The following is a 27,902-nucleotide window of genomic DNA, read 5'->3' as shown; positions in this document are numbered from 1 at the left end:
CTCCACTGCAGCAGCTCTATATACAGGAGCTCAGGAAATGCTGTGGATGTCCAGGGCTGTGCTGATAAGAGGCAGGGGAAGGGAAACCACAACAGGGATGGCAGGGTACCGAGGCCCTGGCAGGAAAGGACTGCTTCTAGTATACCCTGCCTGCGTGTGCCAAGCTGCAACAACAGTTTGTTTCGCCTTCTTTTTTCCCTTCTTCAATAGTCTTGGCACTATACGGCTAACCTCCCTCATGAAAGTCAAGCCCGAGCAAAGCACCTCCCACAGCAAACTCTGCCAAGAAATCCTGCCAAGAATCCTGGGTGCTATGTGGCTTGGTTTCCCAGCCAGGGAGTACTCTAGGTCTTGAGACCTTCAGGTCTTTCTGCAGGGTAAAGTATAAAGCTGAGCATGAACTTCAGTAAAAGACCAGAACCCTTGATCTGCCTCACTAAATACCAGCAGGGTAATGATCCTCCTTCACTCAACAAATGTTTCTTGAGTGACTACGCTGTACCAAGCATGGGTGCTCATGGGCCTTAAAATATCATATGTCTTCAGAAAGGATTTTACAATGGCTTATTTTTGGAAAGTCACTTCAGAAGCAAGACCCTATATGATATTGGGCCTCAGAACTACATAGAGCACCAAAATGATAGTCTCAAGAATGCCTGGCTATAGAATGAAGTATTATACAGATCTGAGGTCAAGTCTCAGACACTAGTGGAGAAAAATTCTATTTTACTCCATCGTGAACAATCCTTGGCAGCTCTTTCTTCCATTCTCAGACGCTATAGTTTGTCTAGAAAAGAAAACTGCCGCACCTAGCCCCTTAAAATAAGTCATTCCTTGATTTGCAGATATCATCTTAAAGGTCACTTGCTCCAGAAAGCTATTCCTGATTCATGGACAAGATCAGGTGCTCCTACTTGTAATCCCACAGCATTTTATACTTCCCTCATATAGTACTTTTCCAACATCCTGCACTTGCTTGCTAGGCTCTAGAAAGGCAAGGACTATAATCTGTCTTGATCATCATTGTATCCCCCAGTGCCTAGTCTGGTGCCTGGAACAATGTAGGTACTCAGTAAATACTGGCTGAATGATTCAATGAATTAATGAGTTAAGATGGAATCTGAATCACGCTTCATGTATCCTGCAAGAGTTTTATCCACATGCCACCAATAAACACTTAAGATGAAGCAGCACTACTCCTTCTGCAGTACTGGTATTTTCTAGAGATCGAACTGAGGCTCAAAGGATCACCCGAATACTGACTCCAGGAGGCACTTCCCATGATCAGAGATGGATGCTATGCTCCCAGGTAAATAGAACATCACCAAGAGCCTGAGAGTTATACTGGCCATGAACCATAATGTGAGCTCTGCACTTGATGTCAAGATCTTTTTATAAGTCATTCAACTTCTCATAGATTCAGCTTTTTCATGAAGAGGGTATTGGGCCCTTCAGCAGCAGGTATTCAATCTAAATAAAGAAAAGTGACAAATAAAAAGCTACCCCACCACGATGGGAAGCTGGAAGAGGGGAGCATCTGCAGTGAAGTATCTCTGTGGTGAGGAGAGGGTTAAGCCCACCCATCTGTCCAAGACCTCTTACCCGTAAATCAGCCTTGACTGCTGCTCAGGCTGAATGAAGCCCCACCAGGTTGGCCTGTCAGGAAGGAAGCCCATGCGTCCAGACTTTTGTTGTTCTAAGGATTTTTTTTAAAATTTTACTGCTCAGGAAGGAAGCCGAAGCCTAGGCCCTAACTGCAGTACCGCTGCCTACTTACCCTAGCATGAGTGCAGGGCTGCCTTTGCGCTATCTGCCTCTTAGACCCAACTCCCTCCTGTTCCAGAATTCCTTCCTAACTGTGACTTTGGCACTTGGGTCTAAATCCCAGACTTTCCCGTTTAAAACTGGAAATTAAGAATGTTGGACACTTCCCTTCCTACCTCCTGTACACCTTTGTGTCCATATGTGGACAAGACGAGGGCAGGGAGAGAGGAGAAGTTGGTGTTGTCCGATCTATAGAGACATTTCACCCCCAACAGTTGCCTGAGCCCCAATTCTTCAACAGAGCCTTGAGGCAACTGATAGGGATAGAGGTATGGACAACTGGCCTCCAATGGCTGCCTCTGCTACATACATATGTGAACAGAAGACTTTTCAAACATGAGCTACTATATGTAACTACAGACTCAAAGCCAAGATCCTCAGGCAGAGGGTCAGCTTTTCCCACTCTCATACTCCTACTCCCCATCTCTCCCACAGACATGCAGAGTCATTCTCTGGTATTCCCAAGTCCCATGGGGTTTGCTTTCTACAAAGAGAAAAACACTGAGTTTATTTGTGCACTCAGGGTAATGGACAGCCCTCTTTTACTCCTAGGAAAATGCATACAGACACTATGGAAGAGGCCTACCCTGCCCAACCCGGCCCTCCCCTTCCCCTGCTAATCCCTCCCCACCAGCACCCCCCAGCTCAGGCCTGCTGCTGTATTTCTCTCCTGACCTACAAGGCCCCTTCAAGCCCCATCCTAAGCCTCCCCCAAGCAGAGACAATCCATCATGCTGTGGGACTGTGACACACACAGATGGGGGAGGTTCACAGATCTCTCTCACATTGGCAAGAGTGTAAAAGTGCCTGTATAACTTAGTCTAAGGGCATACTAGAAGAAACTCTGGGACTTTGAATTCTAATACTAGTCAAATACCATTACTGCAAATCTGATTATATATAGTCTAAATCTCTATCACACAAATTGTAATGGCCCATTTATTTCAAACAGTATCTGATAATACAAAATTCCAGAATAAGAAAATATGGTGAGAATGGGATTCTCTAACCTGGGTCACACTGCCTGGATATCTAATCCTAGTCAAGTCCCTTCCTAACTCAGACCCTCAGTTTCTTTAACATTACCTTGCTTCTAAGTAAAACGAAGGGAGAAAGAGGTCAGAGGGCTGCCGGGCTAATCCTGTTGGATGGATAATAATGAAGGGAGGTGAAGCAGCTGGCTATCACAGAAAAGGGCCCTGAGCCTTTGTCCCGCTCTCTTTCCACACTGCCCCTGCTCTCTTTCCGCACTGCCATAAGGCATGAGTGTGTGAAAGGATCCTACATACATGCCAGTTGTTAATGACCCTGTGTTTGGCCCCATCACTGCTTCTAACAATGAAGATTACAATCACCAGATTGTCCATGAAATAATAATAGTTATGTATTTGAACACTTAGTATGTGCTTTCTAACCGTTCTGAGCATTATCTGTATATTTAATCTCTTTCAGTCCTTCACCACAACCCTTTAAGTTGTACAATTCCCCCACTTTACAGGTGGGAATACTGAGGGAGAGGTTAAGCCATTTGCCCAGGGTCACGGAGAAAGTAAGCTAAAGGGTCAGGATTTGGCTCCAGAAATTGAACTCATAACTACTCTGTTATATTGTCTCACACCTTTGATCTGAAACACCTTCAAGTTGAGGCTCAAAGAGGAAAATACTGTGTTTATTCCTCTAACAGGTATTTATTATGCTACATCACTCTGATTTGGTTTAAATCACACCCCCAAAAAGCAAGGTCAAATGAGAGCAATATAGGATTAGCTAGCACCAAAATGAGAATCATATACCTGAAAACAGAGCAAAGGTCTTCCCAGGGCTGGCCCTTACCCCTTCCTTACAATCTTTCTGTATGCTGGTGTAAGATGGACGCAAAGCCGTAAGTCTTAGCCTGCAAATGAATTTCAGTGGAAAAAAGACAACCCTGTCTGGTGAGTCACACTAAGGCTTACTGGACTTGATTTCTCATGAGACTGTACCAAAAGGTTCCTCCTTCACACATGCAGCTCTAGACTTCCCTAAAGCACTGTGTCTGATGAACAGAATATACTGGGTACAGCATCATGTCTCCCCGAAAACAACTTTATTTTCTCTAGCTCATCTTCAATCAGAACACATTCCACAAGAAAACTGACAGTTAAATGTCTGAATTGCCAGCTGGTTATGTGCTTCTACAAAAGCCCCACATCACTTGTCTGTTTCCAGCTTCAACCAGGATCTAGGGGGAAACTTGATTTTTCTAAAATACACACCAAAAGCAGATCTGTTATTTGTGGACTCCATGCTAGGGGATGTTGTGAGAGACATTTAGGAAGGGGAGAGACTCCATTCAAGGTTTCTAGAGAGTCAGAAGAGAAATACACATTTTAAATTATTTTTTAAGTTAGGAAAGATATTTTTTGGTATTCAAAATAATCAACAAAATGAGTCTATATTTGAGGGAGGTAATTTCACATTCTCTCTTGAAAAACTCTCTACCTACCTTTGTCATTACTAAACCTTAAGACATAAATTCTTCCTTTCTTTCCTCAAACCTCTACACTTTTGGGATAGCCATCTTACAGATACTATCCAGTGAAATGCCAAAGAGTGGTAAACTGATGAAAATTAAAGTAAAAATTAGATTATAATCACCATCATCCATTTAGTCAGCTAACACTTACTGAACCCTTTGACGTGATTGGCACAGATGCAAAAACAAATTACTTTATTAACACTAAAACTAAACTCTGATTAAGGCAATAGAAAAGTCTGATCCACTGCGTAAGGCAGGAAGGCAATGAATTATTCCTATTTACTTAGCATCTATGACGTTTACTGATTCATAGCACAGCCTATCATTTCTCTAGGCCTAAACCCATATAGTCCCAATTCAGGATCTTTTCCTGGAAAAGGCAGGAGAGACTAGGTGAAAGTTCTTTTGCAGAAAATTCTCCTCTTTGCCCCCTAACAGATATTTACAAATACCCTATAGAATACCTTGAGCTTACAAATAATTAAACACACTCTGTTCAGCCACAAATGCCACAATTTAAATACATTTTTTTAATGTTAGGGCATTTTAGTTGCTATATAGCAATGCTATCCTTAAATCTGCAGTTCGTCTCTTTAAGGGGGGGGTAAAATGGCACTGGGAAATGCTGTTAAACTGTTCGGAGAAAATAGTCAAATCCAAAAATAATGGTTATTTTGGTATTAAAATCCTGTGGATTTTACAATAAAATGCATCATCACTCCAAGTACCAGTATTTATAAAGGGTACATTCCAACATATACTGATATTTATTGACCAGACGTATGTGGCTAATAAGAGTTAAAAACATGAAAAACCATTATGAAAATATAACTTTCTTAAATGTAGTGTCACTCCAAATTCCGAGTGTCTACGAATAATACATTTCAAAGTGTGCTCGTATTTATTAATCAGATGGATGTAGTTATGACGGGTTAAAAATAAGAAAAACCAACGTAAAAATACAATCCTATTTTTCAGCTTCCTCTTCCCTGCCTTAATGAGGGAAGGGGGTGGGGAGGGAGAGCAACTTTTGTTACTGGGATACAATGTGTGTTTTTTGTTTTCAAACAAAAAAGGCCACCAAATAATCAACCTGGGGCCGCTGACCGGAAGGCAGCCCCGGAAAACTTCCCGTGGGAAGAGTTCCAGAAATTGCCCGGACTTTAACAAGCCCCGCAGCGCTGGCTCCGGGCCTCAGACGGGCCGAGGCGACTGCGACTCGCCTCGTCCGAACACCAGCCGTCCTGCCAGTTCACGAACCCAGAACGTTTTACAGATTTGAGAAGTAAGACGGGGAAAGCATTTCGAACCTACAGGAGAAACGTCGAAGTCCCCGGGTGCCGAGGGAAACGCTAGATTCAGATGCGCAGGTCCCCTCGGCCGCCCTCCCTTTCTGCGCGCCTAGGCGCGCCCCCTGCCGTGCACCCCGACTGCGCCGCGGCCACCCCTCGCCCCCTCGCCCTGCGCCCTGCGCCCGCCCACCTGCGCCTCCAGCCTAGCCCCCAGCGCGCCGACATCCGCGTGGGCGTGCCCCCTCCCGGGTCACATTCCCTCCCAAGCCTCTCACCCCGTCCCCACTCTCTCTCTGTGCCTTGAACGACGTACAGGAAACCAGCCCAAGGATCGGTTCTTAGTGCGACCCGGGCCGCGCGACGAGGCAGGCGGGACGGGGTGGGGGCAAGCCCGACCCGTGGGTCCCGGCCCCTGCGGCTGCGGCGCGCGGGGCTCCCCAGCCCTGGGGCAGCGCCCGGTGTTCCCACAGCCTCCAAGTCCGGCCAAGCGACGGCGAGGTCACCAACATTTCTGAAACCACTTGAAAGCCATCTCCGTGGCGGAGGCTGGGGGTCCTTTTCAAGGGAGCCAACGGAGTCCACTCGGTGGTCCTTCCTGCCCCACGCCCGGCCTTGCGCCTCTCCGCACCCCCTCCCCCAAACGATCAATTACCAGCCACCCTTCTGCCGGGAGCGGCGAGGGGCTGGCTGGCGGCCGCGAGGAAACGGCAGCCCAGATCACTTCTGCATGACAATTGATGGGAGGGAGGGCGTCGGGCGAGGAGGGAGGACGGCTGCGGTGTCCGTTTTCTCACCATGGTGATTAGGCATTCCGGCCGTGCGAGGAGGCAGCCGCCGACCACAGCGGCCAGGCGTGGAGCGAGGACGGGGAAGAGAGTTGGAGCGGGAGCGAGCCCAGCCGCCGCGCTGGCGGGCGAGCGGCGCTCCGAGCCAAGCCAAGCCGGGCCAGATGGCTCTGCAGCCATCAGGGGCTGCTCCCGTCCAGCCCGGCCCCACTTTAGCTGTGCAAACATTTCTTTATCCCAACAAGACAATTAAACCCAGCAGCATGAAAAGGAGTCTCCATCATGACTGTGTGTGGAGTGAACAACCAGAAACCACACACATCAGGAGTTCTTATCCCTCCACCCCGGCCCGGCTACGGGGGCAGAGGGTGGGGATGAGAAAAGGGACCCCCAGAGAGCCCAGTGAGCAGCTGAGCGACGGGCTAGGTCTGGGCAGTCAGTAACAGGGAACAGCCTGACCCATCTCCTGTGGTGATTTGCCGACCCTTTCACAGTGGTCTCTGTTTCAGCTACAGCCCAGAAGTTGAGCCTGGTGACCTGAGAACTGCCCCTAACATTCTCCCCAGCAGAGAGAAATTCCCCTAAAAGCCCAGATTAGGGTCATTACCTACCCTAGTCCTAGAGCCCTTGGGAACTAACCCCACTACCACTACCCCCATGCTGGGGGCAGCCTTCCTCACTCCAGGCTGCCCTGGGCCTATGTGGGCTCAATTGATTTGGTTCTTAAGCCATAGGTTCTTCAGTGACACATGCCTTTATAAAGACACATCTCAGAGTACAAAATGCCATCTCCTACTCAAGGCCTTTGGGACCTAAGAATGATTTTTCAAATACATCAAAGATGAGAGCAAAGCAGAACATCCAGGAACTGCTCTACGCCACCTGGTTTCCTGCCTACCTGTGAATCTGCCTAACCGTAAGGAAAGGCTAGGAAAGAGGGCTGCTTAGGGTAGGTGCTCAGTGCCCACCCCTGAGGTAAGCCAGAATGCAGGGCCAGTCATTGCTCCACTGGGGCAGTTCTGGTCCTTCTCAGCCATGGTGAGCATGCAGACCAGCCAACTCCAATTCGGACTGAAGGGAGAGACTGGCAGGCTGGCCAAAGACCCTGTCGCCCAGGCAGGAATCTGGACACAGGGGTGCCTACAGAGAACAATCAGGAAATGTACATGATAAGAGCTAGAGTACTAAGGGGGTAATAAATGTATAGATTCTAGCAAAGGCAGCAGACAATACTTATCTTCCCTTTTGTTATAAAGTTTCCTTAATGAGGAAATGTTTATTTTAAAAGCCCTGGGAAACATATCTGTAGACACTTCATATGTAAGACACACGTGGACTATTCGTAATTGGTCCATAAATTTTAGCATCATTTCCCTGGACAAGGAGCCTTGGAGACTGGTTCAGGGAGTGACAATAAACAGGAGTTACCTCAGTCCCCTTCCGGGGGAATTATGCATCCTCCACGAATGGCTTCTCACAAAACACTTCTCCCTTTTTCCAGGGCAAATAAGTCAGTCCTGTTGAGTAAAGCCTTCCCTTTTCCATAGAACCGAACACCTACCTCAGGAATCACTTGTGAGGCCAGGCAGATGAACAGGCAAGCAAACCAGAATCATCATTTACTAGGAGAGACAATACTTTATCCAAATAGCTACACTTCTTTCTATAAAAACACATATTTAATCACAGAAGAAATCCTGCCTATCAGTATCCAGATTTAAGGAAAGAGCACACGTGTATTACATGTCTGCAGGCACCTCTTTCAAATGCTCTCACACGTGAACATATCTGCCAATGGATGCAGTGGGGGTGGGGGGTAGAGGCTGCTTCAACAGTAAAAACTGTCAGTGTTTCCATTGTAAAATTGGTTTTTCATTGACCTAAAACTCAGTCATAAAGTTCTACTCTAAGTAAGGGACACACACATACACACTCCCATACTAACCCCACCCCCTGCCACAAGAACCCCTAAAGCTAAATGCTTGAGGGTTTTACTGTTGTATTAAATGCAAACTTTTTTTACATTTTATGAAAAAAAATTTATATGAAGGGAATTGAAAAATGAGTCAACCATATCAGAAATTAAATTCTAAGAATAAAAAACTAAAATATACATGGTTGATTTCGGCAATCTGGGCAAAAGCCACTCTGTCCTATTACTTTGCTCCTCTGAACACTCTGCATCTTCTCTCTTCTCACCTCCCCACCCCCTTACTGCCCCATCTGCCCCTTGAGCTCCCCCTTTGGAAGCAGTCTTGTATACTGTCACTCGATTACCTGAGAAATATTACTTATTTCAAAATGGTTCTGTAGGGAGGAACTGAATGGCATCTAGTGGGAATAATCAGGCCTTCTAACGGCCCTTAAATATGTATTTACATAAAACAGACCATAAATATTCTGACACACGTCGGCATATGACAGGAGCCAAGAAAGCTGCTGCTGACTTTGTCACAGTGCCTCTTCGACCCTTCCCTGAGAAAAATGTTTCTCCTGCTTTCCAAAAACTCAAAATCAAAAGCACCAGTGCTCACAGTACAATCCTGTGAAGACTCCCACACCATCTAAGGAAGCAGAAGGAGAAAGGAGACCCTATCCAGGGTTATCAGAGGCAAACAGTCTCCTGTTCACTGTGCACCTTTGTTTCTTGTTCAAGATTAGTCACAAACACAACCCTAGATAATAAGGTGGATGTACAAATATCTACATTCATAGACATGCCCGTAGGTTTACTGTTTGTGTAAGAGGAAAAAGAACACAAAGTACTCTTTAAATGAAGAGTCTTTTAAACAAATTAAAGGGAAAAGGGCTCCAATTTCTATAATATGACATAAAGAAGTTCCCCACCCTTCTGATCAGAATCTCATTAATTTCAAGGTCAGAATTCCATTTCACTTTGGCAGATAGACTCATTTAGTTTTTCTCCACCCAGGCGTATTCCTGTGTGAGGGATCCATCTCCACGGGGGACGGCACCACCACACAATGCCAACCAGGCAAACAGAAGAGTTATGGATTTGACACTCGGAGGGGAATGGATATCCACATCCATGAGTTCTGACTTGACTAACAAGCTTCCTCCTGCTCTGGGGGTCTGATACAGGTTTGGGCCGAAAAGAAAAATGGAGACAGGTTGGATGTGCTAAGAGAGAAGACAGGAATCTTGATCTCCAGATGTTACTTTGTGGTGTATTAGTTTCTAGAGGATTTCATTTTCAACTTAACATTTGGAGAAAAAAGGGGCAGAATCTGTCATACCCGAACTCAGGCAGCCAGAGGTAGAACACAGCTAGCCTTGATCACACCGACAAATGAAAACAGTAAGCTGAACTAAAACAAAACAGACCGACCCCATACCACGTTCAGCAGGTGTATCCAAAAAGCAGACTTGTGACTCACACTGGCTGTATGGCAAGGGGGAAGGTGGAAGAGCAGCTAAAGCAAAATAAGAGAGCACACACGGGCAGTCGAGCTATCACACAGCAGCCTTCTCCCTTAAGTGGGGAGGTCTCAGGCTTACAGACGCTGACATAAAAGACACACTCGCAACATATTTCAAAACCAAAGAGCGATGGATTTACAAGGCAGGTTGATTTTATGATGACTTTTATTGAAAAGGTACGCTGGGTTTAGGCAGATGCCTTTTAGCGCAGGAAAGTTAACACAGTGCCTAATTCAAGGAGACAGCCTGAGGAAGCAGTGCCGACAGGGGAGAGAACGGCAATGTCTCTATTACTCTCCTCGGCATCATAAAGAGAAGAGAAAAAAAAAATGGCATTCGTGTTGGTGGTTATACAGAGGACAGGAGCACAAAAAATAGAGAAGAGGGGAAAGCAAACCTCAGATGTAGTTTTCTTAAGAAAATAAAATGAAGGCAATCTTAGAACAAAGGGTTGGGTGGAAAAACACCCTCAGTTCATAAATTCTCACCAGGCTTGAAGAAAACTGCTCTGTCTACCCGCAACCGAAAAGCTTCAAAACACAATTATTTTCTGCTTATATTAGAAGAGAAGATTGCACTCCTAGTCTACAAGTTCCAAATAAAGGTTTAGTTCCAACTATTCCTGAGTGCACAGCCCAATAAGGCACTTGGAGACCATGAGAGAGGTGTTCCCTAAGCAGAAATTAGTAATAGTTGTGAACATCAAATACGGAGCAGCCACACAGGTCAACCGTGTCTAGTCCTAAAAGTGAGCCCTAGGATAAGCATCCAGCAAACGTGTTAAATCCCAAGAGAAGTCAGCTTTCTAGCCTTGCAATCGCAAGGAAAACACAGCTGTTTGAAATGCTTTATGGTGATTGACGACACCTTTGTTCTTCTCTGAAAAATAGCCTGATGCGGACAAGAGTTGAGAGTTGTGAAAATAAAATCACATGGAGTCTGCTGGGTGTGATACTATGGAAAAACTAAAAAATAACACCGACATCAGAGAAACACAATTGAGGCAAGCCAAGAGAGAGGGATGGATGTTTCTTCGGGGCCCCCAAATTCCCTAGGAACCTACACTTTCTAATGAAATGATATATACTCCAGTACACATATGGCACTGCTCCTCACTCCAGAGTCCCCAGGGAATAAGCCAGTCACGGCCTGGGGAGAGGCAGTACCCAGGCTAACTTGCCTCTGGCCACCTTCAGAAAAACATTTCCTATCAGGACTATCAGTGCTCATTGACAAGAGATAAGTAAATGTCAGTAATCCACAGCTACTGAATGGGCAGTGGTTGGCCCTTCCCATTACTAGGAGCCTGAAAAATGCCGCGGACCTGTTGAACACTATTGTGAGGCAGGCTTCCTGCGGGGAGGGGGCTCACACCAAAGTACTTACATCTATCATTCCGATCCTCTGGGCTAGATGAGGTTTCCCGATCCGAAATGAGGCCAGAGACAGCAAAGATCTTCTTCCCAGCATCATCAACCTTAAGTGAACCAGGGGAGCTAGATGGCAGCTGGGTCCCAAAGTCATATTCCTTGCCATCTGCATCTGAGAAGCGCAAGTGGGGAGACTCTGTGTCATGGCAGTTCTTAAGTCGCTTGGCTGGCGTAAAGGCTGACTGGTAACTCTCCCGGTCCTCAGTGGAAGCAAAGGGACGGAAAGCCCCCACTCCACTATGGTTCAGCATACTGATTGGGGTGCAATCTAGATTTGGGGGAGCAAACTGAGGGTGGAGGTGTAGTAAAGAAGGGGGAAAATCACGATTGGCAAAAGTGCCTGGCACCCCACCCTGCCGATGGTACATAGAGGCAAAGGTGTAGGAGCCGTTGGTGAAGGGAATGTGCACGTCCTTGTCTACTGAGACAGGTACACCAAAGGGTCGTGGCTGCTGACAGGGGATGGAAGCATCACGGCTGGCCTCAGCCGTGGACGCCAAGACCATCAGTGCCGGGGATGCCAGAGGATTGGGGAGGTAGGACGAGTTCTCCATCTTGAAGGCTGCCCGGTGTAAGTCCATCGGAGTCTCTTTCTATGGCCGGCGTCACACAAGAAGCAGTCTTCCCTGGAAGGGAGGCTGAGTGCACCTCGGATCAGGGCAGGGAGTGTTACTGGGGAATCATCCCCTTCTAAGACCTGCAGAAACAGCAAAGAGAAAAAAGCGGGGGAGGGAGGTCAGGGGGAGAAAAAGAAGGGAAACCCCAAGTGATCAAAACACAATCCTTCTGGCTTACAGATGTTCAGGCAAGGGACTCCACAGGCTTTAGGAGCCAGTGGGCAGCAGCATCCGACCATTTTCATTCCAGAAAATCAATAGACAACTTACTGTGATGTACGCGTAGCTGACTTTGGTCCCTACACGTTCCGGGTGAAATGCGCCTGAGCCCAGCAAAGGAAAAAAAATCATAAAACCTCCAAATACAATATTCCCTGAGCAAATGAGCTTTGGACAGCTAAATCACCCAGTAGATTAGGTGGGGTCTATATTTTAAGGAGCTTGCACCTGCATTCGCCACTCAAGGCAGGCCTGATGTTCAGAGACTACGTTCCACCTACAGGATCCCCCCTACATACACAGCCTCTCTTCATCTCCCCTAACAACGCCCTGACACTGAAGAATCCCTAAATCAAGCATATCTAGACCATCTGTACATGTTAGCTGGTACTAATTGTATGTGTGGATAAATCACACACATTGGCACACATATAAACACACATCTTCATGTATCATCTAAGACGGTTTCCATAAAGAAGAGCCATGTGAAGAAACAACAGCACCATTATTTTTGATGCACACCCCCTGTCTAATCATACAGCTTTCTCTTTTCTGAGAAGGAACAAAACCTTCATCAATAAAATGCCTGGCATCTCTGACAAGATTTAAAAACATAATGGGGGCCTTTGGCATATGTTCTCTAGAAGCAACTGTCTTCCAGGAGCCTCAAAGAATGGATGGGTGATTTTAGTTACTAACTCACTCACTCTTAAGTAGATTTGTAAACAGCCTTGAATTTGCCATTAACATTTAGAGCAAAATGTCAACAAAATTTCAGACTTATTTTGCTCTGCTTATTGGCCCAGTCAGAGGTGATGTCCAATAAAGGTCCCTGGAACAAACTGGAGTTTTAGGAGACTTTTTTCAATTTCCCTTTTAAATTTAGGTTGTGCATTTTCATAGCCACTGATTCCGTTTCAAAATTTATCTTGAGGGTGGGAGAAGGGCTATATATCAAAAGTCCGGATAACCTAAAATGAATACTCAGACTTATTAGCTTCAGAAATATACACTAAATAGAAAGTTAATGAAACTCCAAGTGTAACCAAGAATCACCACCTGCTACAGATTATAACCTTTAAATTGAGGGTCATGTCACAAATAAAATTTACCTCCTCCCTTTAAAAAAACCACCTAGATAATGGAGTATCTGGTATTCCCTCAAACAGAGAAACCTCAGTAAAACTGTGGATGAATCCTCCTGGCTTAATGCAGTGCGAAGAGAGTATTTCCTTCTCCCATCCTGTAGCAAACGTGTCAATGACTGTTATTAATTGGGGAGATGAGTGCACGCCATCAGACTGCTTCCTCATTTGGCATCTTTCCTTATAGACATCATTGCTAAATTACCAGATTATGTATCTCACATTAACGGATTTTTCTCCCTTCCAAATTTTAAATAACTTTCCTGTCAAATTATAGCAGTGTGGGGAATGATCTGCCAAGGACAGTAGTTAGCCTGACAAGTCTGGAAATCCTGTTCTTGGCTGTTTTCAAGTCAGATTAATGGTCACACAACATGGACGCTGCATAAATTGGTCTAGAGCTGTTCCAAGGGTTCTAAGCAGCTCCCCACAACAAAAATAACTACTTGTCTATCAACAAGCAATATTACATGAGACAAGCTGGAGAAAAAGGCAAACATAATTCACTGGGGGGTGAGAAGAGGAATGTTTTCTCCAAAAAATAACCAACCACCTTGAGAATTCACTTTCTATTTCTACTTCCTGGACCACCTCATTATGTTAAATGAGTTTCATAAATTAGTAATCTGGTGACAGCACCGGACACTGTAACAGAACCCAGTGAATCACTCAAACCTGGTTATTCATTTGAAACTTCATTATCCTGAAAATAAATCAAGAATATTTTTCCAGGCCACATCTCTTTTACTCTTCTGTGTGGGCGTTGGTCTCTGTGGGAGAAGGAGGAGTGCTTCCCCCCTTTTTTTGTACCCCCGCCTCACATTGTATAGATGAGGCTTCAGCAGACCACAGTCATTATGAAAATCTATAGTTAATACACTCCCAATGTCAAAATGTCATGGGCTTAAACACAGAACCCAAAATAAGGAAACTAACTGACCCTCTTAATTAAAAAAATATGGATTGTAAGATAATCAGCGTGATGGAGCATTTGGGTGACTGTAAAGAACTGGGCAAAGGGAAAGTAAGTAACTGTTACTTTTCTGCCTCTATGCTGATTTTTTTTAATTTAGCACTTCGTGCAAATCCAGATTAAAATAACTCCAGCTATTGATCTGAGCAGTGGAATTGACATTAATTTTAGTTCACTTCTCACTTTGCAAAGGGATCAATAGGAAGTAATAACAGCTGACATCCCCGCTGAAAGGAGGAGAAAGAAGGGCTGAAGACAGAAATCGAAAAGCAACCAAATAAATCATCAGCTACTTTTCCACGGCATCAGACAAACTCCAAACAGATTGCAAAAAGTCTTTGTTGAAATAACTAAACAAGGAGGAGGGATCAATCCACGAAGCTAAATAAATTGTCCGGCAGGCAGTAAGGTTGGACGTTCGAAGGACCAACATATATTGAGTTTAAAAAATTTCAAATCCTTGACGTGTTGGGTTTGGTTCAGGTCTGCATGTGTGGGAGTTTGTTAAATCAGACACCCGACCATGGTTTAAAGTGATTACAAGACACCAGCTAACTGAATAAGTAGTGAGATTACTAACTGCGTGGTTAAACACGCCAGAACCAAGACAAATGAAACGAAGAAGCTGACGTTTGGAAGGTGAAAATGTCTGAAGCTGGGCAGATGCGCAGCGCGGCGCGTTCCCGGGGCGAACTAGACACTTTCGCATTGAAAAACCGAAAGCCAGTGAGAAAGTCTCCGAGAGTGGACAATCTCCTACCCTAGCCACCGACCACCCCTGTCTAGGGTCTGGGCTTCCTGACCCGCGCCGGAGATCGCGGTAGAAGGAAGCGGCGAGACTGCTGTTGCTGGGAGCCAAACCCACTTGCAAATGACTGCCACAAAGAAAAGCAGCAAAGCCTCTTTCCCGGAGCCCTAGCTCTGAACACGCACCAAACTACGACTCTGCTGGCAATTAAAACGCACACGCAACACTCCTCTGCTTATTACAACAGGTGACATTTCTGTGGTCTCTGAACCGTTTCCAAAAACCAATAATTAAAATAATAGAACAAATTAAACGATATTTTTCCTTTGCATAAATAAACTTTAAAAAAATTAACAGGCAACTTAAAAAGAAAGAACAATGGTAAATGGAACCAGGGTAGTGGGGGGTCGTGAAGAACTCAGGAAAGAAAAACAATTTTTTTTTAAGTTCACAGACTTCTTCGCTTGAAGAGAATTCCCGCACACCAAATGCCAAGGGGGTATTTGGAAACACCGCTCCAACAGAAATTTTACCACCATATGCAAGAGCTCAGGAAGCATGAGGCTAACACGGTTCCAGAGCTGGGGCCAGCGCCTGCGGTTCAGATGTGGCCGGGTATCGGTCCCAGATTTGGACACTGACCCAGGCCTCGCGTAACCACCGGATGCGAATCCGAAACACCCCGGCCTGTCCTAGAGTGCGGGGATGCGAGGCTGCCGGCTCAGCCAGCCGGTGCAGAATTCAGCCGGTAAGAGTCTTATCTGGGAAAAACCCACTCTTTTAGGGAAAACGGAGGAAGAAGAGGTGAAGGCGAAACCTACGTACACTTGGGGCCAACACAAGCAGAGCCCACCACTCCTAGGCCTGACCTCTCCCTCCAGCTCCCGGCTGCCTTTGCACAAAGAATAGTTTAGGTCCCAACAAACCTCCGCACGCAACAATCTGCGTGTAACTTTGCGGAACGAGGGCGCCGGCCAGGGAAGAACGGGCGAGTGCTAGGGGCCCTGGTCCGCCGCCGGGCAAGGCTCGCAGGCCAGGGGCTCGGAGAGAGCTGCCTCGGATCAAAGTCCATGGACCTCGAGCCCCTGACAGCCCCGCCCCGCGGGTCACCCGGGTCCCGTTGCCGCGCACCACCGCTTCAGCGGGCAGCCACCGGGCTTCTGGATTCCGGCGCTCTTGCAAATGTGGGTCCGCGGGGGTCAGTGGGGCCCTCCCGGTTCCGGAACTGCAGGCCTGGGGTGCGGGAGGGAGGGTTCTGCCTGTCGCGCCGCGGCCGCACAGCCGCCGCACAGGACGCAGCTCGCCGAACAGGTGTGTGTCCCCGCTCGCTCGGCGCCTGGGCCAAGCCCCGTAGGTCGCCAGCGGCGCGGCGCCGCCCTGCCCTCAGCCTGCGTCCACCTCACCCCGGGGCGCAGCGAGCGAACTCACGCCACTTTTGCCGGGTTGCCGCAGGCCCAGAAGGATGGGGATGAAGTCGCCCGCAACGCTTTTCCTCGACACTCTTTCTGCCTCCCCCCAACCCCACCCCGGCTCATTTTCCATTTGCGGGAAGAACTCCGGAGAAGGGCAGAGGAGGAGGCCGGGCTCCGCTTCCCGCGCTGCTCCCTCTATTCTCACCGCCGCTTCCTCACTGCGCGCCCTTTTTTCTCTCTATTTTTCCTTTCTTTCCCCATTGCCCCTCAAGCCGAGTCCGGAGCGGAGCCGAGAGGCGAGACGTGGCTGGTGGGTATCGTGGGCAGAGAGCCCCTAGTCTCCCCTCTCGGCTGCTCCCCGGACAGGGAGGAGGCGGCAAAGGCCAGAGACCCTGGACGGCCCGGCCCGGCAGGGCTGACTTCCACACCAAGCGCCCCTGCCCCATGCACCCACCCGGTGTGACGCGCGCCTGGCTGGCGGCCCGGACCCTGGCCCTCCGCTTCAGCCGTGGCCACGGCCCGAGAAGGCAGTGCGTTCTTAACGGGAAGCAAGAGCTCTTCCTCTGCCTCCGGGCAGCTCGGGTCCCCACTACTTCGGGCTCCCGCGCGCCCTCGCCGGCCGGGGTCCACCCCGGCCTCAAGCTCTTGGAAGGGTTCCAGGCGCGGAGGACCGACCGGGCATCCCTTCAGATGGCCTCACCACCGTGGGCGGCCTTGCCCGGGTTGGAGGGGGGAGAGGGGACACACGGAAGCTCTCCGCCCAAGTTTGTTGTGCCCTGGAAAAAAAGGCTTTCCCTTACAGAGCACAAAGGCGAAACGCCCTGGCCGAGCCCTGAAAAGCCCGGGATTAGGGTTGGGGGGTGGGGGGACGGCTGGAGGGTGGGGAGCGCGGTGGCGGGGCCGGGCTCCGGGCGGAGAAGGTCGCTCCGCGGGGGCTGACGAGCACGGCGGTGGTGGCCGCAGGACTGCAGCGACTGGCATGCTCGCTGAAAAGTTTTGTTTTCAAGTCGAAGGAAGAGAAATTGTTACTCAGTTTAAGACAGGAAGACAGGTCTAAGATAAAAACCAATCACGAAAAGAGCAACGCGCCGCTGTCTATACGGTGGTCCTCCCGCCCCGCTCTGTAGAAACGCTGGGAGAGAGTCCCGACCCCGAAAATCCCGGGAGACCCCCCACGGATCGGGCTGCTCTGAGGCCAAGCCGGTCCAGCCGAGCAGAGCGGGGAGTTTACTGGCTGCACTGAGGTCGGTCCCCCTCTGGGCCAGCACCTGCCTCCTTCCAGCAGGCTGCGACTCCCCCCGCCCCACCCCACCCCCCTCCATACCCTTCACACCCTGCCCCGCCAGGAAAAAGTAAGCCGAGGCCCGGGGGCCCAAGGCTCCCAGCCTCTCCTTGGGTACCGCACTGGGCCCGTAGTGTGTGGCTTGGGGACGGTCAGGGTCCTTTCTCTTTCGGATCTCCCCTTCCTCATCTTGCCCGCCGCCTCGGGCTCCCCACTTGAGTACCACCCGGTCCAGGCCCAGCCGGAAATCACCGCGGGTTACACAGCGGAGCCCGGCGAGAGGCATTCTCGCGAACGACCCAAACAAAGTGGCAAAGGGGCTGATTAAAAGATGGGGAACAGAAGTCCTGCTCCCTTCCCTTGGCTGTCCCCTCACTCTCCCTACTTGTCCAATTCTCGCGTCTGGTCCCTCCCCCTCGCACCCCCACCAAATAAAACACTTGAAGGAAAACTCAAGACGGAAAGTTTGAGTGAGGCAGCGCACCGAGTGCGCAGGGCACCGGTGCCGGGAGGCACCGTCGCGAAGATGTAAGACGCTCCAGTCCAGGTCCCAGCGCCTGCCCCGTCGCGGGGGGAGCCGTCCGAATCCCTAGGAAACGGACCCGGAAAGTTAACCAGGTTCCTGAGCAGCCCGGCTGCCCTCGCACCCACCCCTCTTGTGTACGCACACACATTCACACCCCTTTCTGGTCTCCATACTTGCCGTGGAAATTCCCTGGGAGAACGGTCGCACTTTTCAGGACACGGAGGGAAGCGGGCGGTGAGTGTGGTGCATGAACAGTCCCGGGTGCGCAGAGCCGGCGGAGGCAGCGGCGGCGGCGGCGGCGGCAGCAGGCGGCTGGCCCCGGGTTTGTGCTCGCGAGCTGCCTGGGATTGCATGTACAGAACAGGAGACTCGGTTGGTGTGAGAGAAGGAGCAGTGCTGCCTCTCAGCGCTGGCTCTAATCAGTGAATGAGCCTCCACTCTCCCAGGGACTCGGAGACACACGCGCACACGCACACACACACGCACACATTCTCTCACACTCACACACATACAGGCACTCTGAGCACTGAATACATTAGGGCACTAGGGACTCTGGGAAATGGAGTCCAGACCCAGGGCACTCCTGGAGAGCAAACCTGCCGGCCCTCACGAAGGAGCTGGAAAGTCTTGGGGTCGCCGCCAGACATTGTGGAGACTGAAAAGAGCTCTTGCTTTTGTTCACATATTCCCTCCCACCCACCAAACACCCACTGAGAGATCTCAGGGTCTGGTGCTTTTCTTCCTCTCTTGAACCAAAAGTGACCAAGACTAAATGGATAAATCTTTAAGACTGACACCCATTGCAGCTAAATGACCCTCAAATCCTGGCACCCTCATAAACTCTGCCTTTTTCCAGAAAAACCTTACTGCTTTGCTCCTGGAATGCTTTTCTGAGTGTTTGCCTATAATAAGATAATAATAAATGAATATAACAAAACTATAACTTTTAGAGGGGATGGAGAGGGCCTAGTTTAGCACCCAGATTTGAAATTAAAAATTTTATTGGTATTTATCTTACAGTCCTTCCCTTTCAAGTTATTTTATATCACCCTTTAATTCAAAGGACAGAAAGAAATAGGGGAAATGGATGGAGAACTAACATTCCCTGAGTGCCTTCTAGGAGCCAGGTTTTAGAACTTAATGCTTTTACATAATCTCATTTAATCCTTAGATTAATTCTGGAGATAATATTATCATTATTTTAAATATAGAGGAGGAAACTGAGGTTGAAAGAGTTTTGTTATTTGCCCAGGGGAACAGTTAACAAATCTAGGGTAGCAGGTAGTCATAGCTCTGAAAGCAAAGCCCAACCAAAATTTAATCCTGCTTTAAGAAATCATTCCTTTGTTTTATGTCTCAGTTTCTGAAACCTCAGATTTCTCATCTAAAAAAAAGGGGGGTGGAAATACATACTGATAATCTACTCTGCAATAAACACATGGGATCACAATCACAAACTGTCTCTCTAAAAACAGAGCCCTAAAGTCTCAGTCTTGCTATTATTTCACTGTTCTTTTTTTCTTAACGTTTAACACTAAGGTAATGTGTAAATATTATGTATGTTTATGTGTACATGTCTTGCTTGTATTTAAAAAATTTTAATTAGCAACTCTTTAAGTAAATGGTTAATTTGATCAACCTAGAGTTCTGTTTATGATTATTTTTCTCTCTGTTAATTCATGGATTAGGGTTGTTTGTTTAAGAATCTCTAAATCTTTATCCATGTTTAGTCTTTCATTCACACAACAGGATTTACTATATTAGGCACTATTCTTCCCACTAGGTTATTCTTTCTTGCTGAACTGTAAACTTCATGAGGGCAAGAACCACATTTGTCTCATTCAAAATTATATCCTAAGCTTCTAACAATGTCAGTCTCATAGTTGAATGAATAAATGAGGATATGAATGTCAAATGAACAAAAATTTTTCCCCCAAAGGACTCATCATCTAGTAGAGGAGGCTAGAGTCAGAAAACAATTAGATGACTACTGTAATTAGGATGGCAATCTTATTGCCCTGAGACAAGTTTGTGACAAGAAGAACTATTAATAATCATGCTGGGATGGCAGGCTTGAACAGGGACCATCCTGAGCCAAGCAGAATGAATGGTCACCCAAGCTACATAGGGTGTTTCATTCATTCATTAAAAAAGCATTTACTGAGAACTGTCTTGTGTGGTGTGTTGAAGGAACTACAAGCCATTTGATTTAACTAAAGATAATCAAGAGAAGTAGGGCAAATCACAACAGACTATGTGTTTTAAGTTAAAGAAAGTGGACTTTATTCTACAGATGATGGGAAACCCCTGGAGGGCTTTTCAGGGGTGTGACATGGTAAGGTTTCTGTTTTAAAAAGTCCACTAGTTACTGGGTGAGAATGGTGGAAGCTAGAGAGGAGGCAGGAAAATCAATTAAGAAGTCTGTTAGAGGTAATTCAGTTTGGAAATAATAGGGTCTGAACCAAGGAATTGGGCACTGGGAATGGAGAAGAAGGGACACATTACAGTAAGATCTAAAAGGTGGAATCAACAGGATTTAGCCACTTACTATGGTAGATGGAGGCCTAAGGAAGACCCTATATAAATCCTAAATAGGATTTTATTATTTATAGGACCTTATGCTGTCAGTGCTTTAATGTTCATTAGTAGTGAAATGCTTCCTCAGATCAGCTTATATAGTCCCATAAACCCAGTGCACAATCTCACAGGTAGATGATATAGATGAGAAGCTGTGTGTCAATCATCAAGCCAAACATTTTTAACTGCTATCAATATGCAATGGTCTATACTATAATGCAAGTACTTAGGAATTAGAATAAATCAACACTTTTTATAAAGACAATCTAAATGAAAAAATTAAATGCAGAAAACCCCACAAAGCCATAGAAAAATTACATAATCCAAAATGAATATGTAACACCTCACTAATTCACACATCATGTGGCCAGCAACCTCTGCTATCCAAAACACAAGGAACCAGGAAATAAGCAAAAAATGGTCCCAGAATAGCCAAAATAAACATTACAAAGTCCATGCACTAAAGTTAACACATTTTACTCCTAGGAGAATTCCTCAAGCCTCACTCAGAGACGATTTACTCTTTCTTAGGTACAATTCTAATAAGCTTGATTATTTGGCTTTCCCATTCACGGCTGATTAAGATTGTCAAATTAAAAGGGGGCAGCCATTAAAAAGAATGAGATAGACTTGGATGTACTGACACACAAGGATACTTATTGTATATTGTCAAGTGGGAAGAAAAGCAAGTCATATAATAGTATGCATAATAGGATTTGATATTTGTATATAGACGCATACACACACACACTGACAGAAAATGGCCTGTAGGGATATACACTAAACTGCTAACAACAGTTAAGCCTGGAGAGTGGGAGTGTAGATGTGGGTGAGTGTTGGGGTGGGGAGCCAAGAAAGAAGGGAGGACGCTGACTTTTTAGTTCAAATGCTTCTGTGTCTGTTTCAATGAACATATATCAGTTCGAAAAATATTGTGTCCATTAAAAAGCATATAAAAGAAGCAAAGAGCAGTGCTCTTAGGGCAAGTAACAGCAAGAAGTGGTGACCAAAACATAAGAAGTGAGCACAGGAACTCAAAAACCAGAAGAGAATGGTTATTTGAAGTGGAGACAAAAAGTCCAAACTCATCAGTGGCCCCAGAGAATGTCATGAATTCCAAACCAGCAAAACCCTAATGCATTCAGGGATAAGTCATCAAATAACACATTATGCTTAGTATATTTTACTTACGAGAGCAAGCATGTGTGTGAAAACTTAGAAAAATAAATTCCCACCAAAAGTAGATTTTAATACTTAAGGGAGTAAATTTCACTTGTCTGGAAAATATACATTTGGGGAACACAGCATTCCCTGAAAATAAGAAGTAAAGGAGAATCTACTTTATGTAAGAGCAGAGGTGATGCAGACTGAGGAATGGTCCATAAATTCAACATTCAACAAACATGTATAGAGTGTCTACCAAATGCCAGTCAGTAAAGACACAAAGATTAATTTTAAAACAGTCCCTGCCCTAGAGAAGCTTACAGTTCAGTAGCAGAGATGATTAAGGAAACCAATAGTGAGCAGTGCTGTAATGGACATTGTGAGTAAAGGGTGGTGGGAACACAGAAGAGGAAGGCCCTACCTCTCCCCAGGGCTAGTAGGAAAGGAGGCAGAGACAGGAATGAGTGTTCAAAAACTAGTGTGTGGATGACATTTAAACTGTGTTAAAAATGACTGTTATGATGACACTTAAGTTGGGCTTTGAAGGATAAGTAGGGTTTACCTAGGGAGAAAAGCAGGAAGAACACTCTAGGGATGAGAAATAGCATGTGCTAAGGCACAGAGACATGAATGTCTTTGGCACACTCAGATAATGCATTCCATACTTTTCCACAAGAAAGGGATGATGATGGATGGTGGTATGGAAGGGCCAGCCTGGAATGGCTTGCCACTTGCTGGGAATTTATGTATCTTGAAAAAAGTCAATGGAAATTGTGCCTTCAACTCCACAAATACATTATGCCTTAATAAAAAACAATGTTTTCAGTTATTTATTATCTGATAAAACTGACGCTCCAGGAAGAAGCACCATATTTGTCCAGAATGCTCTTATATCCTGTGTGTAACACTAAATAATCCAGGGGTTCATGTTCCTCATTTGAAAAACAAAGGTATAGAAGGTACAAGTGTGTGCTGGAAAAGTAGATCAATGGATTGTGAAGGGTGTTGTTTGTCACTTTAAGGAACTGGATGTTCCAATGTCTAGCTAACTCCTATTCCTACTATAAGACTGCTTAGGCATGGTCTCTTCCAGGAAGCTGCACTGCTCACCAGTTCTCTCCTCTCTTCAACCCGTTATCATTGCCTTCTATGCGTTTATCCATCCACTTACTACATTGTACTGGAATTATTAAGTTTTCAGGCTCCTGCACTAGACTTTGATCTGCTTAAATGAGGTTGTTTTGCCTAGTACTTAGCACAGTAGATACTGGTAGCTGTTGGATTGAATTGATTTAAATCTGAGGACAAGATTCAGGAAGCACTACCTGCTTTCCCAAGACAGTATGAGGTACTCCCTGTATATACCCACAGAATCATGTGCTTACCCTGTCCAAGCTAGTATTAAACTATACAAACTGTTTACTTGTCTCCTGGTCTAGACTATAAGCTTCCAGAAGGGAGGGGCTGTTGTGCTCGCCATTGCATCCCACAGGTAACACTAGCCTAAAACATCCCAATAGGTGATTGATGAGTATCTAGAATGCATGAATGAGTAGCCATTAAAAAATTTCAAGACAGGAATGACACTATCAGATCAGGGTTTAGAAAAAGAACTCTGGAGGTAATTTTAAATGCAGGCTCGAGACAAAGAAATTAAGGAAAATACTGCAAAAGAAACATAGGACATACTGATAAAAGATAGTCTTTTCTTAATAAATGTCTTTCTAATTGGCTAATTTGATTAGATATTGATACTTATTTTACAAGGCTAATCTTTTTATTCTCTTAGGATTCCCTAGCAGAGGATATTCAGTTACATCATCCAGGAAGACTTCCCTGACCCCAACCCCACAAAGCCGGTGCCTTCATGTACATCTGGAGGTCATAGAGGGCAGTGACTACGTCTTATTCATCTTAGTATCTCCAATGCCTAGGACATGCCTGCTCAATAAATGTTTGCTGAATGAATGAACACATAAATTGATCCATTAGTATACTGTACTCAAGCTCTGACTAAGACACAGAGGACCTAATGATCCCTAGTGTGCAGGTTTCTGGATACAGGAAACAGAACAAATAAAGCAAGACTGGATACAGAGGTACACCTATTCCACAGGTAACACAGGGTAAATCTCTCTCTCTGACCCCTCCATCCTCATTCTGAAGAATAACTCTCATTGAGTGAAAATCAATAAAAGTCATTTTAAGGGAAGTAGGTTTAGAAAAAAAGGCTCTGAAGGAGGAGAATGGAAGAGGGGAGCTTCAAATTCGACCAATTTAGATTTTTTATGAGAATTTGTAAGCTTCAAAAAACCTTTACAAAATAAAAAGTCTGCCTTTCTATAGTCCCTTTCCAAAAGAACACCCACCCCATACAATACACGCACACACAAACTGACAGTCTTTTTGAGATTCCCAGTTTTATAACCAAAAAAAAAGAAAAAAGAAAAAGAAAAGAAATCCACAGCAGATAAAACAAATCCTCCATTTCTCAGATTGACATCAATAAGAAAATTCCTCAAGTAGCTGCAGACAGCTCTCAGAGACACCCAATCAATCTCAGTGATGAGACTGATCCAGCAATATGGCAACAAATATTTACTGACTACATACTACGGATGAGGCATTAGGAAGAAGTTGTAAAATCCTTCCCCTACCCCCCCAAAAATAAGACACACTTTCTATCCTCTAAGAAGCTTGTGCATTTGTGGTATTGTCATAATCAAAAGAAAAGTTCAATATTCTCAATTATAACACAGAAAAAAATTTATCAAGTGAGTAACACAGGCAACCTGTTGCAGGATTTCAAAGGTCAGAGAGACTATCAGGGCTTGAGGAGTCCTGAAGTGTTTTGGCAGAATGTAGGATTTAAGTGGGGCATTGCAGGAGATAAGTTTCGAATACTGAGGAATGGAAAAGATCGCGAGGATAATGCTCTTGACATATCAGGGAACAGTTTACTCATGACTACCATGAAGAGGGTCTGCAATGGTAAGAGTATTAAATTTGGGATGGAATTATATGGTTAAGAACAGTTAAGAACAACTAAAGGCAGATCTAGGTTTGAATTCTGTTTCTACCACTTATCAGTTAAGTGACTTTGTCACGTTTATCCTTTATGAAGCTCAGTTTCCACAATCTTGCAATGGAGATAGTATTGATTACACCCATCTCATAAAGTTGATAGGAAGATTAAATGAAAGTTGCTTTCCATAGTTCTGGGCAAGTAAGTGCTCAATAGGTAAGAGTTCCATACTGTCCCCTCAACGTCTAAGTTTGTAGCCTTTGAAACTTGTAGGGGTTGAAGGAGAATTTTTTTAATTAAAAGGAAGTATAGAACAAAACACAACTGTATAGAACAGATAGCCAGCCCTTTTGCTTTCACTTCATGAAATTTAGTAGCATTTTCCCTGATGATTACCATTTGGAGCAAGATTTTAGTATCCTTATTATTTGATTTTTAAACATCCCTCCCTATCAGATTTGTGTTACTTACATTTATTCATTCGTTGGTTTAATAAATATTTATTGAGCACCTATTTTTGAAAGATGAAAACCATCAAGTGGAAACTACTTCACTTCCCATTTCCTGCTTGCACCTGAACTTCTTATTCCTTGTTTTCTCGTGCTGCAGAGGGAAGAGCCCTCCTCCTTTTAAAGGCTGTACCCTCCACCTGTGCTTTGGAGCCCTGGCCTTCTTTGGGGGGATCTTTGCACTAGTATCATCTCTTTGCACTAGTATCATTATCAACCTCTTCCTCTTTAATGGTTCCTTTCTATTCTCATTTAAACATACTCAAGTGTCTCTCATTAAAAAAAAATTCTACTTAGTCCTTTGCCCATATCCTTCTCCAGCTATGATGCTGTCTCTCCCCTCCTTTCTTCCCAGACTTGTAGAAAGTGTTGCCTACTATTTTCTCAGCTCCTAGTTATTTCTCAATCCCATCAATCTGGAATTTGTGCCTGCCATTCCTCAAAAACTGCTCTCAGTAAGACCATCAATTTTTATTTCTCATTTTAGTTGACTATTCCCTCTTTGAAATGCTCTTTTCATCTTCTATGACATCACATGTTTCTGATTTTCTTCTTTCTTCTTTAGATGATCTTTCTTGATAGTCTTTGACAGATCTTCTTTATGCAACCATTAAATGTTTTTCACATCCTGTTCTAATGTAAGCGTCTCTTCCCACTTTGGCTTGTTCCTAAGGTAAATGCATTCACTCCCATGGCTTTATTGCCATCGATATACCTATAGTTCTCAAATCTATAGCTCCAGACCAACTTTCCAACCTTTTATATAAGCTCTCTACCTGCATATTTCACTGACACCTCAAACTCAACATACCCAAGCCTGGACTCATCATCTTCATTTCTAAACTTGGTCCTCTACTGGTGTTCCTTAGACTCAGTAAAAAACAGTACCAGTTGCTTTGAAAGTCATCCTTGACCATTCCTTCTTCACCATTCATTGTAAGTTAATTACTAATTTTGTCATTATTCCTAAATATTTCTAAAAGCCATTCTTTTCTCCATTTTAACCACGACCATCTTTTGTCTAAGCTACTGTAGCAGACTCCTTTCAAAAAGGACAAAACTGTTTATATCACTTTCAATGCTTACATTATGGGTGTCCATTGACTTTGGGATGAAGTCTAAAATCCTTAATACTGCCTACAAGGCCTTATATGTTCTGACCCTTGTCTACACTCCCACCTGCACTCCATGTTCCTGTCTCCACTGTCTCTCCTTTCTAGCCATACTGGTCTCCTCTTGGTGCTTCAATGCATCATAATCTCTCCATTTCAAGACCTTGCTCTCTCTGCCTCTCCTATCAATCTCTGCCCTTCACTTACCTATTCTATTTATCTTTCCAGGATTAAACTTAATTGTTCTGGACTTGGAAGCAGAGTTGGTTAGTTCTCCCTTTACTTATTTACATGATGTTCCAGTCTTATTCTTTCTAACACTCCTCCCTTTCATACTGTCTGCCTTCCATAATAGTCTATTAGCACCAAGAGGACAGAGGCCTTACCTGTTGTGCTTATCAATGTATTCCTAGTGCATAGCATAGCATCTAGCAAATTGTAAGTGATAAAATATTTATTAATTAGTTCATATAGTAAACTACAGGTCGACTTCATCTTTATTTCTGCAAAGCCTTCCCTGAATCACTCAAGCAGAATTGATAACTTCCAAGTTAACATCACCACTGTATCAAAGACACTACCTCTATTTTTGTACTTAACACACACTGTATTGCTATTATTTATTTACATATTTATACATTTAGCTGTGCTTCTAAAGTGTGAGCTTTTTGTATATCAGGATCATATCTTATTTATCTTTTTATCACTGGTTTATCTTTTTAGCACTTGACTTGGTGTCTGGAGCAAAGTAAATGTTCAAATAAATGTTAAAGAATTGAACTGAAAAATTTTGCCAACTGGCTGGATATGAGATCTGAAAGAATATAGAGACTCAAAGATAAACTCTGAAGTATGGTCTAGCCTTTAACAGAAATGTAGAAGTTGGTAAAGAAAGATGGTTTAGAAAATAAATATACACAGTTCTGAGCAGGTATTGATAAGTGTGGTGACAGAGGGAAAAATGTATACTGAATGAGAAAGTCAGTAACACAGTGGAGTCCTAGAAGGGCAACATGAAGATAATCCCAGGGTAGAAAGCAGCCTGCTGTAGCCAGAAGAGGATACATTTTAATTTGCCTAGGACAATCCCAGTTTACACCTCTTGTCCTAGCATAATTGATAGTGCTTGTCCCCTTAACACTCTCAGAAAGTATCCAAATAAATTATATGGCCAGCCTACTACTAGAATTAGAAGACCACAAGAATTTGAAAAAGTTGAGTGAGTTAAGGGCAAGAATATTAAGGACAAGAGCATGGCAAGGCACTACAGTGATTGCAAGTTTCAGATAGTGAAGAAATTGTA

The 27,902-nt window shown here is 45.1% G+C and overlaps 1 protein-coding gene across 4 annotated transcripts in view; it reads right to left on the bottom strand.

The window, feature by feature from the left end:
• The window catches only part of RNF220 (ring finger protein 220), a 209,514-nt gene extending 190,893 nt beyond the window's left edge, over positions 1 to 18,621 (bottom strand). For 2 of the 4 annotated variants that reach the window (XM_073233801.1, XM_073233802.1), the window contains exons 1-2: positions 18,390 to 18,616; positions 11,247 to 11,987 (exon numbers count right to left, since the gene is read on the bottom strand). In XM_073233801.1, the coding sequence (XP_073089902.1) occupies positions 11,247 to 11,871 (625 nt within the window). In that variant the 5' untranslated portion in view covers positions 11,872 to 11,987; positions 18,390 to 18,616. Of the gene's footprint in view, positions 1 to 11,246; positions 11,988 to 18,389 lie in introns of all 4 variants that reach the window. The other 2 variants (XM_073233800.1, XM_073233803.1) reach the window with 2 other exon arrangements.
• Positions 18,622 to 27,902: the final 9,281 nt, after the last annotated feature.

This window comes from Manis javanica, chromosome 4, assembly GCF_040802235.1.
Source record: "Manis javanica isolate MJ-LG chromosome 4, MJ_LKY, whole genome shotgun sequence".
Lineage (NCBI taxonomy): Eukaryota > Metazoa > Chordata > Mammalia > Pholidota > Manidae > Manis > Manis javanica.
This window is presented reverse-complemented; position numbering and strand designations above follow the sequence as displayed.